Genomic DNA, 14347 nt, shown 5'->3' with positions numbered 1-14347 from the left:
GGCAAATGGACTTCTGTTGGGTAGGATATAAATGGGAAGGGTGACTAACTTTTTAATGAGATCCCTCTCCTAGCAGATGCTAGGGGATGCTGTTGCTCACACATAAAATGTAAGTTTACAAACAGCATACAGACTCCTACTCCATATAGCAGATTTTCCAGGTAACAAACATTACGTACTTTCCATCACTAGGCTTTTGAGGATTTTGCCATTACTGAAGACAAGCTACTAAACAAGGTAGACTAGAAAATCTGTTCAGCATTCCCAACACACAAGTTACATTTTTATAGTGCTTATTGATAATTACACTCCATGGATATTTCACTTAAGATGAAAAGCAGTATGGTAAATATAATTTTATTTTCTTTTAAAGGGTAATTAAATACTCCACAGATTAAACAAGCCAGTATAAATGAAGCTGTAAACTCACAGCTGAGTGGAGACTATACTAGTTTTATCTCCTCAATGCCCCAGACCTAAGCCCTCTTGGAATTCTGAGTTTGTAAACACAGATTAAGCATATTTGATTCAACCAACATCTGGATGAGCATAATATTTGCCTCCCAAAACACACAGTGGTTTTCATAAATTACTAAAATTTCTGTATGTCCAGAGTAGTTTTTTGTTGTTGCTATTTTGGGGTTTGTTTGTTTTTAGAGTTCTGAATAACATCCAAGGAAAAGACTTACATGTGACAGCTTGTTTGGTGACTCCTTGCCACTGCCTTCTTTCTGTAAAGCTCGGTCTTTGTAGGAGCTCAGGACTTTGGTTGATGGTGCATGCCACTTGGCTTCTGCCAAAAATAATGGAGAAAGGCACACGACTCAGCATCAGGTTTCAAACCTGCACACTCTGCAATCAGACACAGGTATCTGCACAGAATATTGTAACAGTCTCTGCTTTCACTGTCACATCACATGCTGTCAGTGAGTCAAACCTCCACATGGGGAGGTGGCTGCATTTCAACAGGCACTGCATTGCAAAGAACATGCATTTCAAAGATAAAGTGGGTTTTATTACCAGAATGTCTAGTTCCTTCCAAAGTTTCCTCTCGTTCTCTGCCTCCTTCACACTCCAGTGAGCCTGAACCTTGGTGATGTTCATGGAGTAAAGGGGACTGACATCTGTTAATGTAAGCAGAAAATTAAGCTGTTAACGCTTTTATCCTGTAAGATTAGTTACATGATGAACTACACCACTTTGTACTCTTAAAAGCAAGTATTTTGTGACTGTTTAAAAAAATCATTATTCCCAAACATTTCCAAAGTCTGCATAGAAATATTTACATGCAATTTTTTAAACAGCACACTGTTATATCTGAAGTGTGAACATGCCAAAAAGACACTGAACTTTAAGAAGAAATATATTCTTGGAGCTATATACCCAAAGGCTTTTGCAGTTAAGAACCATGGTAATATATGCTTCACCTCTTTGTGATCTAAGCCCCACAGAAAGTAATTGTAGCTTTGCAGGGTTTCACACTGAGAATGTGTAAGTTAGTACCAGATCCACTGCTTTGTATTATACTGCAAAAGCTTAAGCAATTCACAAAGCAACAAACTAAAACCTAGATTGTTATTAGAAATAACTGTGCTGGAAAAAAAAATGACACAAGATGCATTTTGATGAGTTGATTGTCAAAAAAAAAAAAAAAGATTTCACTGAGTTATGTGAAATTCCTTGAAGAGTCTACAAGATACTGCATATATATCTGCTACATGGAATATCTTATCCACAATCAATCATGCCAAAGCATTAATAAGCTTCAAGGAGTCAAGCTGATTCTCTCAATATTAACTTTTTTTTTTTTTTTTTTTTAAGTAGCTTCTGAAAGCCACTTGGCAAGTCTACTCTACTGTAGATACTGCCATAGCTCAACATTTTGTAACAGGAGTGTTTTCAGTAACTATATACACAACAAAGTCATAATTTTAAAGTAGTTTAGAACAGATGTCTCACATAATATTCTCGTAACATGAGTTATATTGGGGTGGTGTTTTATATACAGAAATTTCAGTACCAAGGGATTAACAGGGATGCAAAAGGACAATCTATGCACAGCCTTTTAGGAAGAAAAGACCTCTGAAATTCCTACTATTTGAGGACATATGCTAGGGAATGGGTGTCACTGAAACAAACATAGCAGGAAACAAAACCTTTGAAGACAATAAAGATTTTTTTTTTAGTCAAACACCCTCTTCCTGAAGCAGGAGGAGGAAGTATTATTATTTTATTCTAGTTCTGAGCTACTAGCTGATTTCTGGCCTTTTACTGGGAAAATAAAACTAAGAACCATTTCTTATTTACCTGAATATAAAAATATGATCCTGAAGAGTTAAATTAGGATGACTTTAAAATTACAGTTGCATGCACGTTACATCAAAGATCAGTAAACCTGTAAATCTTAGAAGATACTAACAGTGTTTGAAAAAAAAAAAAAAACAAAAACTCTAGAAGACCCATACAAATTTTGTTTAAGAAAGAAGATGCATGGGAGCTCTTTCAAGATTTAAATAAAAAATTTTAAAATCACCAATACCCGTCATATCCCACTTGCTGTCTCCAGTGGCTGCTCCCGCTGGGGCCTGGGTCACTGGATGAGGACTGGTTGCTTGGAGAACTTCTGTAATGTTGATTTTAGAGTCATTAACAGTGCACTGAGGTATTTGTGGGGTTTCAGATTAGAACTGGGCTGTGCTTCTTTTATGAAATACATTCATTTTCATAAATAATACAGATGAAGTATGAACAATTAGTTACATCCATTTGTGGAATATAAAATGTTTATCTCAGTTTCATAAAACTTTAACAAGAATTTTAGATGTAAAGTATTTATTCACAAAAAAAATATTTACAACTGAATATATAAAAAGGCACAAAAAGAGAAAGACTAAGTGCCAAATCCTATTTTCTCTAGATATGGCTTTAGTTCTCAATAAGTGGGATTACTCAGGAGTCAAAGCAGCACTAAATTCATGTGTGGGAAGCTCTCATAGTGGATCAGAAATGATTGTTAGTTCCTTGATACTTATTCCAATTTTAAAGCTAGTAAAATTGAAAGAGGCAATTCTAATACTTTTAAAAATTTTATTTTATTAATCCTTTGACATAGAAAAGCAACAAAAAAATTTCATGAAGGGTATTATTTTGTACTTAATTATTTACACTTTTAAGCGTCATGTCTTAATAACATCTCTAAGCAGTTTTGTGAGATTTCCAGACAGTTGAAATTTAATGCTTAAATTTGGATTTGATCAAATCCTTTCCTTCACGTCTGTGCACATCATTACATAACAGCAACACAATTTCCTTCAATTATCTTGACATTATCTTGAATTCAATTCCCTGTGTTTATATTTTTTTCTTTTCTCTCCCCCCTTTTCTTTTTCATGTAGGAATGAATGTATGTACTCAGGGAGGAAATGAAGAGGTGTGTTTTTCTTTATGCCTTTCCCAAGAACATGACCTTTTAATAAGCAACATTACCATTCAGCTTGAAAATGTTAAAGATAGTAGCTATTATATTTTGTTTTTTAAAGACATTAGGTGCTACATTTTGTCTAATAGCCAATGTACAATAAATAATGTACATTATTTTTCAGCATGTCTTTCTCTGAGAAGTATTGACAGGACTGAACCTCTCTCAATTAAGTAAAGTAATCAATAGGCTACAGCTTAATTCAGTTCCATGAAACTTGTAATTACTGCCAAGAATTATGCATTTTGTGCACAGATTAAGTGACCCAGCATTAAGGAATGGATAAATTATGATCCCATGTGTTCCCACCCTCCAGGCTGATGTTTAGGACATGGTCCTCAAAGCCAGGGAGGCTTTGTGCTGTTCCAAGGCTGAAAAAAATATGTCTACCTCCCATTTGCTGGACAAGCTTGAAGGCCTTAGCCTAGTAAACAATGAGTGGCCACAAAAGGAGAACCACAGAAATCCCATCAATGACTGCCTCACACAGTTCCTTCACACAAAAATTCCAACCATCTGCTCTCAGGAAAGGATTCCAGACTCCAGGTGATAGGATGCACTGCCTACAAGTGTGACTCAGGGATGAAAGCACACAGAGACTTGGTTCAAAAATCAGAAGAGTGAGTCTTCCTAAAGCTTCACTTAGGCAGGCACATGCTATGAGTAGCTGTCACAGAATTAGCCACTTTGTGAAAACAGGAGTAGAACTTAAGGATAACCTTGTATTTCTAAGTGACGAGTAGAGGAAATTCCGTGATCAACACCAAAATAGTTGGATTGCCTTTTCAAAGCACTTAATTCTCAGGAACTGTATTAGGAGCATAAGCATTCAGCTCTCAGTCTCTAATTTCCCTCCAGGGACTGGGCACCTAAGTATTATATGTCACAGTAGTTAAATTTTTGCTGCTTAAGTCTCTTACTATATCTAGTCCACATTTATTCTGCTTCTTCCTCTTTTTATTTCTAAATTTTATTGCTGACTTCACCCTTAGCTCATTTTCAGATCAGCAGTTAAATCTTCCTTGTTTTATGAACCTGCTTCTCCCTGCTTGCACTCTTAAACTGATACTGGGTATTTGACCCTCTAAAATCTCTTCATCATTTTCCTAGCCTGAGTCTACACTTCCACCCTTGCAAGACTACTTATAAGTACTAATCCACTTTACTTCAAACTCTTTTGTTTTAAGCTCATCTCTCTGCCAAATCATCAACAATGCCTCTTCCCATGTGGAAAGACCTTGTCAACTAGGTATCTTTCTGTTTCAAGAACTACATACCAGAATCCATAATTTTCCTCTTTTTTCATTATTTATACTCTGTGTCATGTCTTCCCCAAAATAGCACTACTGCACTGCACAGGTTTTGCTTAAGTGACACAGAAATTTCTTCATGATAAGAGTAGACTCAGTCTAAGCATTTTTTCACATGCTTTGCTGAGTGTTATGAGAAGTGCATCTTATGTTTGTGAAGTCTTTTTGGAATTGAGTAACATGTCAGAAAGCTTTCATTTCTTTTCTGTATTAGCATACGGTATGCTTAATAAAGCTTCATAAATGCTGAAGTATTTCTAGACATTTGATAGAGCGTCTCCTTATGTTAGATGTTATCGAGAATTTAATTAACAAAGTATTAGGTAAAGATTAAGTTCTATAATGGTATTTAAATGCTTACAGAAATGCACCTCTCAATTTTTCAGGGCGTAGAGATGGGGGTAGGGGAGAAGGAGAACACAAATTATCAAACAGTCATAACTGGGAGTCTTCCTTCCCCAGGCAATGAATGAGACATATTTTCAAACATATACTACTATTATTTGTGTACATTTCAATGTAAAAAGTCATTAATTCTTTTCTACTAAATAAAGTAGTCAATATAGTGATAGCGGCATTTAATGATTGAATCTAGAATTGTTTTAAACCCATTTAAGACAAGTATTTCAGATTTTTGTATCATTCAGATATTTTCAGCATGCAGTAATTATTTCCTTGGAAATTAGAAGTGCATCACCCCATAAAGGCATAAGCTGAAATAATTATAAACAATAAAGGACAGAGTTCTGCTCAAGACATATGTTTTTCCTAAATAATTCAAAGGTCAAATGTATTTGCAAATTTTTATCTTTAAAAACGAAGTTCCATCTTATGAAGAATTATGATTAAATTAGAACAGAGCTAATATTTAAGAACACCCATCATCTAAGAGGTGTTACATATTCAAATCACAAGCTCTGCTTTGTTTAATTAAAAGCAAAGGAAAGCATAAGGGCTGGTAATGAGTTACAGAACCCTTTGAAACTATGCCAACACCTTGGTAACGAGATTAAATAATTAATTTTTAAAGGAATGAGTTCATTTTATTTTCACTCATTATTTGTTTAAATAGTCTTCCAAAAGGTGGAGAACAGGACATTATTAAGATCCAAAAGTTAAAAGGCAGTTTCCCACTTCCCTGATTTGGGACTAAAGGGAAAGGTCAGCTGTCCTCAGCAGTAGGATCCTCAGCCCACTTCCACCACAAACACCAAAAGTCACTTGTTTCAAGCAGCCTGGTCCAGTGAATGCTACTTAATACAATGTCAGAATTAAAATGACTGTCAAAACTCAATAAAATAAGGTTTAAAAAACAAGACACCAAAGTTCTAGAAAGCAGAGATTTCAGAAGTAGTAATACACATCAGGAAGGTGACAGGCATTAACCAGAGAGTGTATTACCTTGCACCATCTGGCAGTTTTCTATCAAACGAAGTGCTACGAGGAATGGCTGTCTGAGCCTGCTGGAGAAGCTGCTGGCACTGCAGTCTGTCAGATGTTCCTAGGATTGGAGAGGCACGAGAGAGAGGCTGCCCAGCGGGAGTCAGCACCCGATGCCAAGTGGTATTCCTTCTGAAAGGGGTTTTATACTCACATGGGGTGCCTTCACTGTCAAGTTTGTATTCCACCATGGGTATACGACAAAGTTCTGAACAACCCCTGTGGGACAAATAAAAATGCTCATCGGTCTCACAGGAGGGAACAGAGAGAGAAATCTTGCATTCACAGTCAGAAGTACATATATATTTTGATTTCAGGCCCAAAGGTGTTCATACAGCATTGTACTTTGAACACTTCAAAACTGTCATGCCAAGCAGGTAGAAAACATTTAAAAAATAAAAGATTTGCTGTCATGTGCTCAAAGATCTTTAAGCTATCTTCTCGCCCTTCAAAACTGGGAACATATCAAACTTTTATAAACTAATCTGCAGCTTGAATTTTAACATACTAAAAATTTTTAGAGACAAGGCACTTAGAAGTCATAAAGCACCAAGTTTTTCTAAAACAGCATTGATTTGTTTAAATTTCAGAAATAGGTTTGTTGTTTTGCAGCAAACTAAACATTTCTTGGGGGGGTTGAGAACTCTCCTTTAGGACCCCATCTTGTCCCCACCAAATGACAGAGTGCATAGACTAAAATGCAAATGAGTAATTGGCACCGCACCCAAATATTTTTCAGTGTGTTTTCAAAGTGTATTTTCTAATGTCTCTTTTCCCAGGGATTTGTAAGCCTGGATGATAAATGGGGAAGTGGAAGGAAGAGACAGATCAGAGACAGTCTGGCTTACCACCTCTGCCTGAAGTTTACAGTGTGGTTAAACACTAACAGTATTCACAGACAGTGTAAACCCAGGTAAAAGTACTGGTAGTGTTCCACAAAAGATCAGTGTGCCTATGGGATATTTGTTGTAGACTCAGACTGAATTCAATAATTAAGTGTTACTGTTTCAGAAATTGGTTAATAGAAGGTTCATACACCCTTTAAGTCAACACTGACTGGAGATGTTTTATATTCTCAACATTCCATTTCCATTATTTTTCTGATAGGCAGTGTGTAGTAAATCAATATTATGAAGAGAACACCCTAAATACTTCCAAAGCAATACATAGTGAAATAGTGAAATAGTGAAAAAATAGTGAAAATTTGCTCCTCTGTCTCAACTACAATTCTGCTCCATTCCTTAGCTGAGTCTTGATCAAGCTTTGCTTTTGTTGAAAAAACAGCATTTACCATTTGCAAAAAAAATTAAAATCACCTAGAGAAAGTGCAATAGAGTGTAAAGAGTTTACAGTCTTAATCCTGAAAATATCTTGGCGTAAATGACTTAACAGAAATGCGCAGTGCAAGTAAATAGTATAAATTCTCACACATTAGATCACTGTGCATTAAAGCTTCTGAATCAACCTTCCCAAAGAATATTTTCATTATCTGTGTTCTGGTAAACAGATTAGAAGAAAAAATATTAGACAAAAAGCAAACTGCCTTATTCAAGGTTGTTGAAGGGAAGACCCATGAGCAACTGTAGCAATTATATTCTACATACTCTGTATATGCATAGTCTGATCCAGCCAAATGTTTCACTCTACTGAATTTTTTAGTAGCAAACAGGCAAGTTTATCCTATAGGACTAAATCTCTGTCCCTGTTGGCACTCAAACACATGAAAAAGTTAAAGAACTTAAAAATATAGATGACGAAAATATTGAGAAAGGAGATCAAGAGCCAATATAGGGTGGAAGACACTTTGATGAAGATGAACTGAAGAGCTAGAATGTTCCACAGCAGACCTCAGAATTCCTGGTTTTTTCAGTGTTACTCTTTTATCAGAAATATCATTGTAAGATGCACCAATAAAATCTGACATGTCCAACCTCTGCTGACAAACCACAGTTGGACATGGTGGAGGCATCACAGAACTTTGTAATCATGATTTTCTGGTTTGAGCTTCCCTAAGGAGGTAAAACGACCCTAATAATCTCTTCTCACAGACATGGAATGGTGCTGCAGAGAAATCACTGTTATAAAATTATTACATCATTTCAGAGGGTCAATGTGGTTTATCTCTAGCCTTCCCCCACCGTGAAATGCCATAGTTATTCAGAACACCACTTCAAACTGCCTCAGTCCATGTATCAATTTTTAAAGCTTTTTTCACACTTCTGAGAATCACATGTTGGGCTCTTAAAATGAGGATCACCATGAAAAAAGGTCAAGTTAAGAGAATTGCACAGAATTGTGCAAACTCTTCTACTACTGAAGCATATACAGAATATATTTCTTCAGTGTAATTTTCAACTGTTTATGTTCCAAGATCATTCTTCCCTCCATCCTCATTCACTGCCTGCAATAAAGAAGGTGTAGGAGACAAAAACATCCAGCAATGCAACAACCATGGTCATTTTTTTGTTGTTGTTTTTAAGTGAAAAGTTTTACATATAAAACAAACAGATCAAAGAATACAGAAATGACACCGCAAGGTTAATATTAGTTTGGTGCACTGCACAACTTTTCATGTGACCAAATATACACAGTTTTCCATCATTTGATGAAGAAGTTTACAAATTCTGTAGCCTAAAATTTTGATCTCCTGCTAATTTCTTAGTATTGTTTCACTCCCTTCTTCATTCCTATAGACTGTAGGCATTAGAAACAAACCACCCCCTCCCCAGCTTTTGTTAATAAGATATAAATTTTACAGTTCAACTTGGTAATAGAGGAAGTTATAACATGTAATTATGACTGTATCTTTCTTTAGATACTCCCCATAAAGTACTCTAAACGCTGTAAAAATAGCCATAGGTTTTAAAAGCAAAAGGGACTGTTACTACTGTTTAGTTTGACTTAGCTTGCTGACTAAATAACAAAAGCATGTTATAATAATAGTAAACAATAAGCTTTCCCACAATGACTAAGAACTGAAAATTTTGTAAAATTTTGTGTTTGTTTGCATCTGGAAAGCATATTCTTCCTACAAATTAAAAATATATATATATACTGACTACATAGTTCCTGCAGAAAAAGGCCTATAAAAGGCCTATAAAACCTTGTTTCAAATCACTAAAAAAATTCAACAGTGTTGCTTATGAATTCAAAATAGAGCCCTAGAATGCTTGTTTTAACTGGCAAAAAAAGAACTTCCATGGTTTCAGATAGCTTTTTTTGTCACGTAGGGTTTTTAAAACTTAATTTAAAAGTATCAAACCAATCACTCCAACATTCATATGAAAAAATATGCTTCACTGCGTTGCAAGCTCTGCCTAAAGAACTAAAGAACAGATACTGCAGTATACTGAGATAGGTAAAATTGTAATTGTAGCTGCCTCCTATATCAGGAAGACAGAGAAGGAATTATTTCATGCCTGCAATCTCCACCTCCACTCCCCGCCATGGATCAAACTGTAAGTTATCTTGCATGAAAAAAACCCACAAAAATAAATGCAATTCCCTCGTAAATATGTAATTTGACCTTTATCTAACTTTTACTTATGATTTTGTTACTTATTCCACCAGTGCAAGAATATACATTGATACTGATATTAAATGCTAGCTTTAATTTAATACATTTCTTTTAAATTCACTTTAAAGGATATATAAAGACATATCTCCATTTTATGGCTTTAAAAAGATACTTATATTTATGTTAAACAACTATAGGATATCAAACGTCTTTCTCAAGTACATCCAATATAACATTTGAAAAACAGACTTATGACATTTAATAAGCAAATGTGGCCATATCTTAACCACACATCGGAAATTATAGCACTTCCTGCCCTTCACCATAGTTTGGTATTAATTAAATCAATGCTTCAACATAAAGCACAGACTCCTACTAATATCTTTGGTTCAAGAGCCATATTATCCTATTAAAATTTTGGTTAATAAAACCTACTCTGCAATTAAAGAGAGCATGACTCTATGATACACCTAGCAGGTCACGACAACATAATAAAATTTAAGAGTCCACTATAAAAATCTGTAATATTCAAATGTTCCTGCACGGAGCATTATGTTCTGAAAGAATTATCAAGCAGTCCATTAAATTTTTAAAACTACATTAACCAAACTTTTCAATATTAGTTTCAGATTCCATAAAAAGGTTCTGTAATAGGCTCTGTGAAGGGCCTACACTAGGCAGGGTGTCTAGTTAAGTAATAAAATATCCAACTCCACAGAAAAGATAGAAGCTTCCATGCACCATGATCAGCACCCTGTCACCTTGATAGCTACACAAAAGCTTTATTTTCTGCAAAGTCCTAGAACTATCAGCTACTCAGTACAACTTCAGTATTTGGGCCCCAGGTATCTGCAGATTTCAAGCATGAAGAATTTGTTAGGGTATCAAAATAGCCAGAATACCCGGTTACAATTGAACTTCAGGTTCAATGTATTGCAAGGAGATGTAGGGATAGAGAAGGAATCATTGGTGTGCATCAGTTTATTACACCGATGAGTTATCCCTTACTATCACCGTTTAAATTCCAGACATCTAATCCTGCTCTAGAAAGAGTCTATCCAGCAGCACAATAACTGCACTCTGCTAAATCAAACTTTGCTTTTGAAAACAATCACTTCTATCAGATTGCATGTTTGTTCTCACACCACAGTAGTGCCCAAAGTGATACAATGAGCCTGAGGACTCATTGTGCAATCTATTAAATCCACATAATAAAACACAGATTCATTTCATATAATTATAGAGATTTAATTGAAAAGCAGAATTTAGTAGCTTAGTTTTGCTGAGACTCAGAATGTAGTTAGTGAAGACATACATAGATTTTCCCTTCCCTGACACTGTGAAGTACCTCCTGGAGGTAATATCTCAACTCCACTGATCCCCTGTATCAGCCACAGCACAAGTCCAAGACACTGCATAATACTGAAATGGTCTAAGAGAATTTTGCTCAAAAAGTCAAGACAAAAAATTCTAAGTTCTGACATCTCAGAAACCTATTAACAGTAGTCATACATAATTCAAAAAAATTTAAAATTTAAATCAATTTTATATTTAAAGAATTTCATAACACAATCGATGTATGAGACTGCTTACAGGAACCTCAGACAGAGCTGCTGCCCACCCTATCACTTTGGTTTAAGGGAAGTGATGATTCTCTGACAGTCCCTCCATGGAGCTAAAGAGTTGAAGCTGCCAATTCCTCCTTTTTGAAGATAAACTCATTGTCCTTCTGATCTTTATTACTATTCAATTTTTTACCTTGTGTTGGTGAGCTGACAAGCAATTCGGAGGCCTCCTAAAGAGCCTCTACATCTGTACTGTTACATGAAAAAGAGAAATACAGACAGGAACTAGATGATCTTTAAGGTCCTTTTCAACCCACAATATTCTATGATTCTAATATGATTCCATGAGTAGAGAGAAGAAAGAAGAAAAGAAAAAAAGGGAAAAAAGAGTCTGGAACTCTTCTTTGCATCTCTCAATAGAGACAAGCCGCGCTTTCCCAAGCATTTAGGGATTTTTTTTCTGCTTACTGTAACAACTGTACAGATAATTAACTTCAGCAATTATAATTAATCCCTACTATGAGTTCATTCATAACTCAGTAAGAAAAAAATCAAAGACTTTATTTGCATGAGAAACACAGTTAAGCATTTTCCACCTTTTTTTTTTGTTGTTAGGTAGAGGGGATTAACTTTTGTAAATAGTACAGCTTCCAATTAGTATAATTACATTTTCTTAGTGATAGTTCTTTCAGTTATTTCTATAGAACATCAGAACCTAGACATTTCAGATATTTGCAGCCTCCTTAGTTTAGTAGCAGGGATGGTAATTGAAAGGTTTGGTACATCCAAATTCTACATTTACAACCAAACATTCAGTTTCAGGTTTTGCTGCTTCAGCCTGCTTCAGGTGATATTAGACTTTTCTTTCTAGCTCAGGTGGCTTAATTTGTTAAATAAATAAATAAATATTAAAAATCTGAAGGCCCTATGAACTATCCCACCAGCTCATGGCAAACACCCCTGTGACAATAACTGAATTCCACCACACAGTAGCCTCTTCCCCTTCCTAAAAGCACTTTCCAAACATTCTATAGTATGCCAGTTATCTGTTACTTTTAAAAAGCACCAGAAAGACAATTCTTTTAAAGAAATCATAGTCATTTAAGGGGAACAAACATCAGGACTAGAAAATAAGTCATTACATCTATTTCATTTGTAAGAAGGAGTTTGCAAGGTTCAAAATAATAAAACAACCTCAGAAGAATTGCAGTAGTACTTAAAAATGGCCCATAGGCAGTTTCAGTCATAGTTACTAAAGTATTTCTATTTTCAAAACAACCTACAACAGCAGAAAAAGCGTCTCTCACTTGTTCAGACCAACTTACTGCTCCTACAGCTCTCCAGCTTCTGTTTATAGCCAGCCCTGGAAATTTTGCTTAAAGTTTTTTTTGCTTTCTAAATTTTCTAGAAATTGATTCTTAATCGGCTCTCAGGCAGTTTCTTTTTTATATAAAATAGTAGTTGAACTAAGACAAACACAGAGGTAAGATGTAGTAAAAAAGAATCTGGCAAAATCTACAGTTTAAAATACATTTAGAAGTGCTGGAATTCCTTGATTGGATTTGGCTGATTGAGGATATAGTGTCCTTGAAAACTACTATAACACCACCAGTGAAAGCAAATCCGAATGAACATCATTATTCTCCTGTTCAAATGCACACAATCCCAAATCAACAATTCTGAAGGGACAGACCTAGCACAGAAACAAATATGACACAAGAAAACTTATTAAGATCTGCAAACAACAACCAACACATTTGTTCTAATACTGCTTTGTCATTTAAGGAATTTATGTTTTAAATAGCAATTTCTTCTTTCTATCTAAATATCAGCCTGTTGTCACACAAATAATTTTGATTTCTGCATCAATTTGTGCATGATTATTTAATTGCTGGAGCAAACTGAAAACAGCAGGAGCTTTGTCTCAAGTTCATTAATTTTACAGGATAGTAAATGAAAGGCCTTATTCCATGATTGCTTTTGCATATACTACTGTCAAGACTTCAGTAGAAGGATCTACATTAAGTAAGGGTAGACATTTATCAAGTAGAATTTTCCTCTGTAATTTCCTAATCACCCTGTAACATTCCTTTGTAAGCACCTTCAACATTCAAATAGTTTATTTTCATGCTGAAATAAATGAATACAAGACAGTTTGCAAAAAAAAAAGTCCTTGTTAATAATTTATTGCTAATAATTTCTTCTCAGTGGGTGCACACTTACATTTTGTTCATTTTCTTTTAAAATTATGGATTGAAGATTATTTGTTGGTAAGCTAACAGACAAAAAAAAATCAAGTCAAGAACTTGATTAAAGATCTCCACTTTGGCTGATGTTTTTTCAAGGGTCTGCTTTGGAAACACCCCTGCACACTTGAAACTCATTTTCATTTGAAGGATACAATTCCAGAGACACTCCATAGCACTCATGTCCAATCTGTGTAAACTCACTTCAGAATTTGATCCCAGCAAGGAACGAATGCTAGTGAGCAACCCAAAGAGAAATTCCTCATTCCTTTGTATTTATAAACCCCAGCAGAAATAGCTAAGCAGAAACTAGTCTTTCAAGAAGTGGAAATCAGCTGATTAGCACAGAAAATGAAAGACAGGCATTAATAAAATTATACATTTGGATTTTTTCACGAAATTCTGCATTTTTTTTGCTAAAATTATATTTATATTCTCGTAAATGTATGTAAATTTTTAATGCAACTGATCCTTTTTAGAAACAGAGATTAATGTATTTTTATATCTATGCACTGTGGGCAAAACCTTAGTGGCTGAACTTGAAAACCTAGATTATGACATTTAAGTAAAAAAAAAAAAAAAAAAAAAAAAAAAAAAAAAAAAAAAAAAAGTAACAGTATGTACCCTGAGAAACCAGGTTGAAATACAGAGAAGAAAAGCTTACCCAACTGCCAGAAGATTATATAATTTGTAGGATAAGTCCAACTTTCAAGGGACTTATTTCAGCCTCCAAATGTACTTTCCTACATATGTCAGATAGTCTGATGCATCATTTCTTTGTAGAAAACCTC

The 14347-nt window shown here is 35.0% G+C and overlaps 1 protein-coding gene across 4 annotated transcripts in view; it reads right to left on the bottom strand.

Moving 5' to 3' along the window:
* Nucleotides 1-14347, bottom strand: part of SIPA1L2 (signal induced proliferation associated 1 like 2) — a 122928-nt gene that overhangs the window by 23254 nt on the left and 85327 nt on the right. For all 4 annotated transcript variants that reach the window (XM_053938494.1, XM_053938495.1, XM_053938496.1 and 1 more), the window contains exons 11-14: nucleotides 6190-6447; nucleotides 2540-2623; nucleotides 1021-1124; nucleotides 690-793 (exon numbers count right to left, since the gene is read on the bottom strand). In XM_053938494.1, the coding sequence (XP_053794469.1) occupies nucleotides 690-793; nucleotides 1021-1124; nucleotides 2540-2623; nucleotides 6190-6447 (550 nt within the window). The remainder of the gene's footprint in view (nucleotides 1-689; nucleotides 794-1020; nucleotides 1125-2539; nucleotides 2624-6189; nucleotides 6448-14347) is intronic.

This window comes from Vidua chalybeata, chromosome 3, assembly GCF_026979565.1.
Source record: "Vidua chalybeata isolate OUT-0048 chromosome 3, bVidCha1 merged haplotype, whole genome shotgun sequence".
In the NCBI taxonomy this organism is placed as follows: Eukaryota; Metazoa; Chordata; class Aves; order Passeriformes; family Viduidae; genus Vidua; species Vidua chalybeata.
Note: the sequence above shows the minus strand (reverse complement) of the source record. Positions and strands in the feature narration are given on the sequence as shown.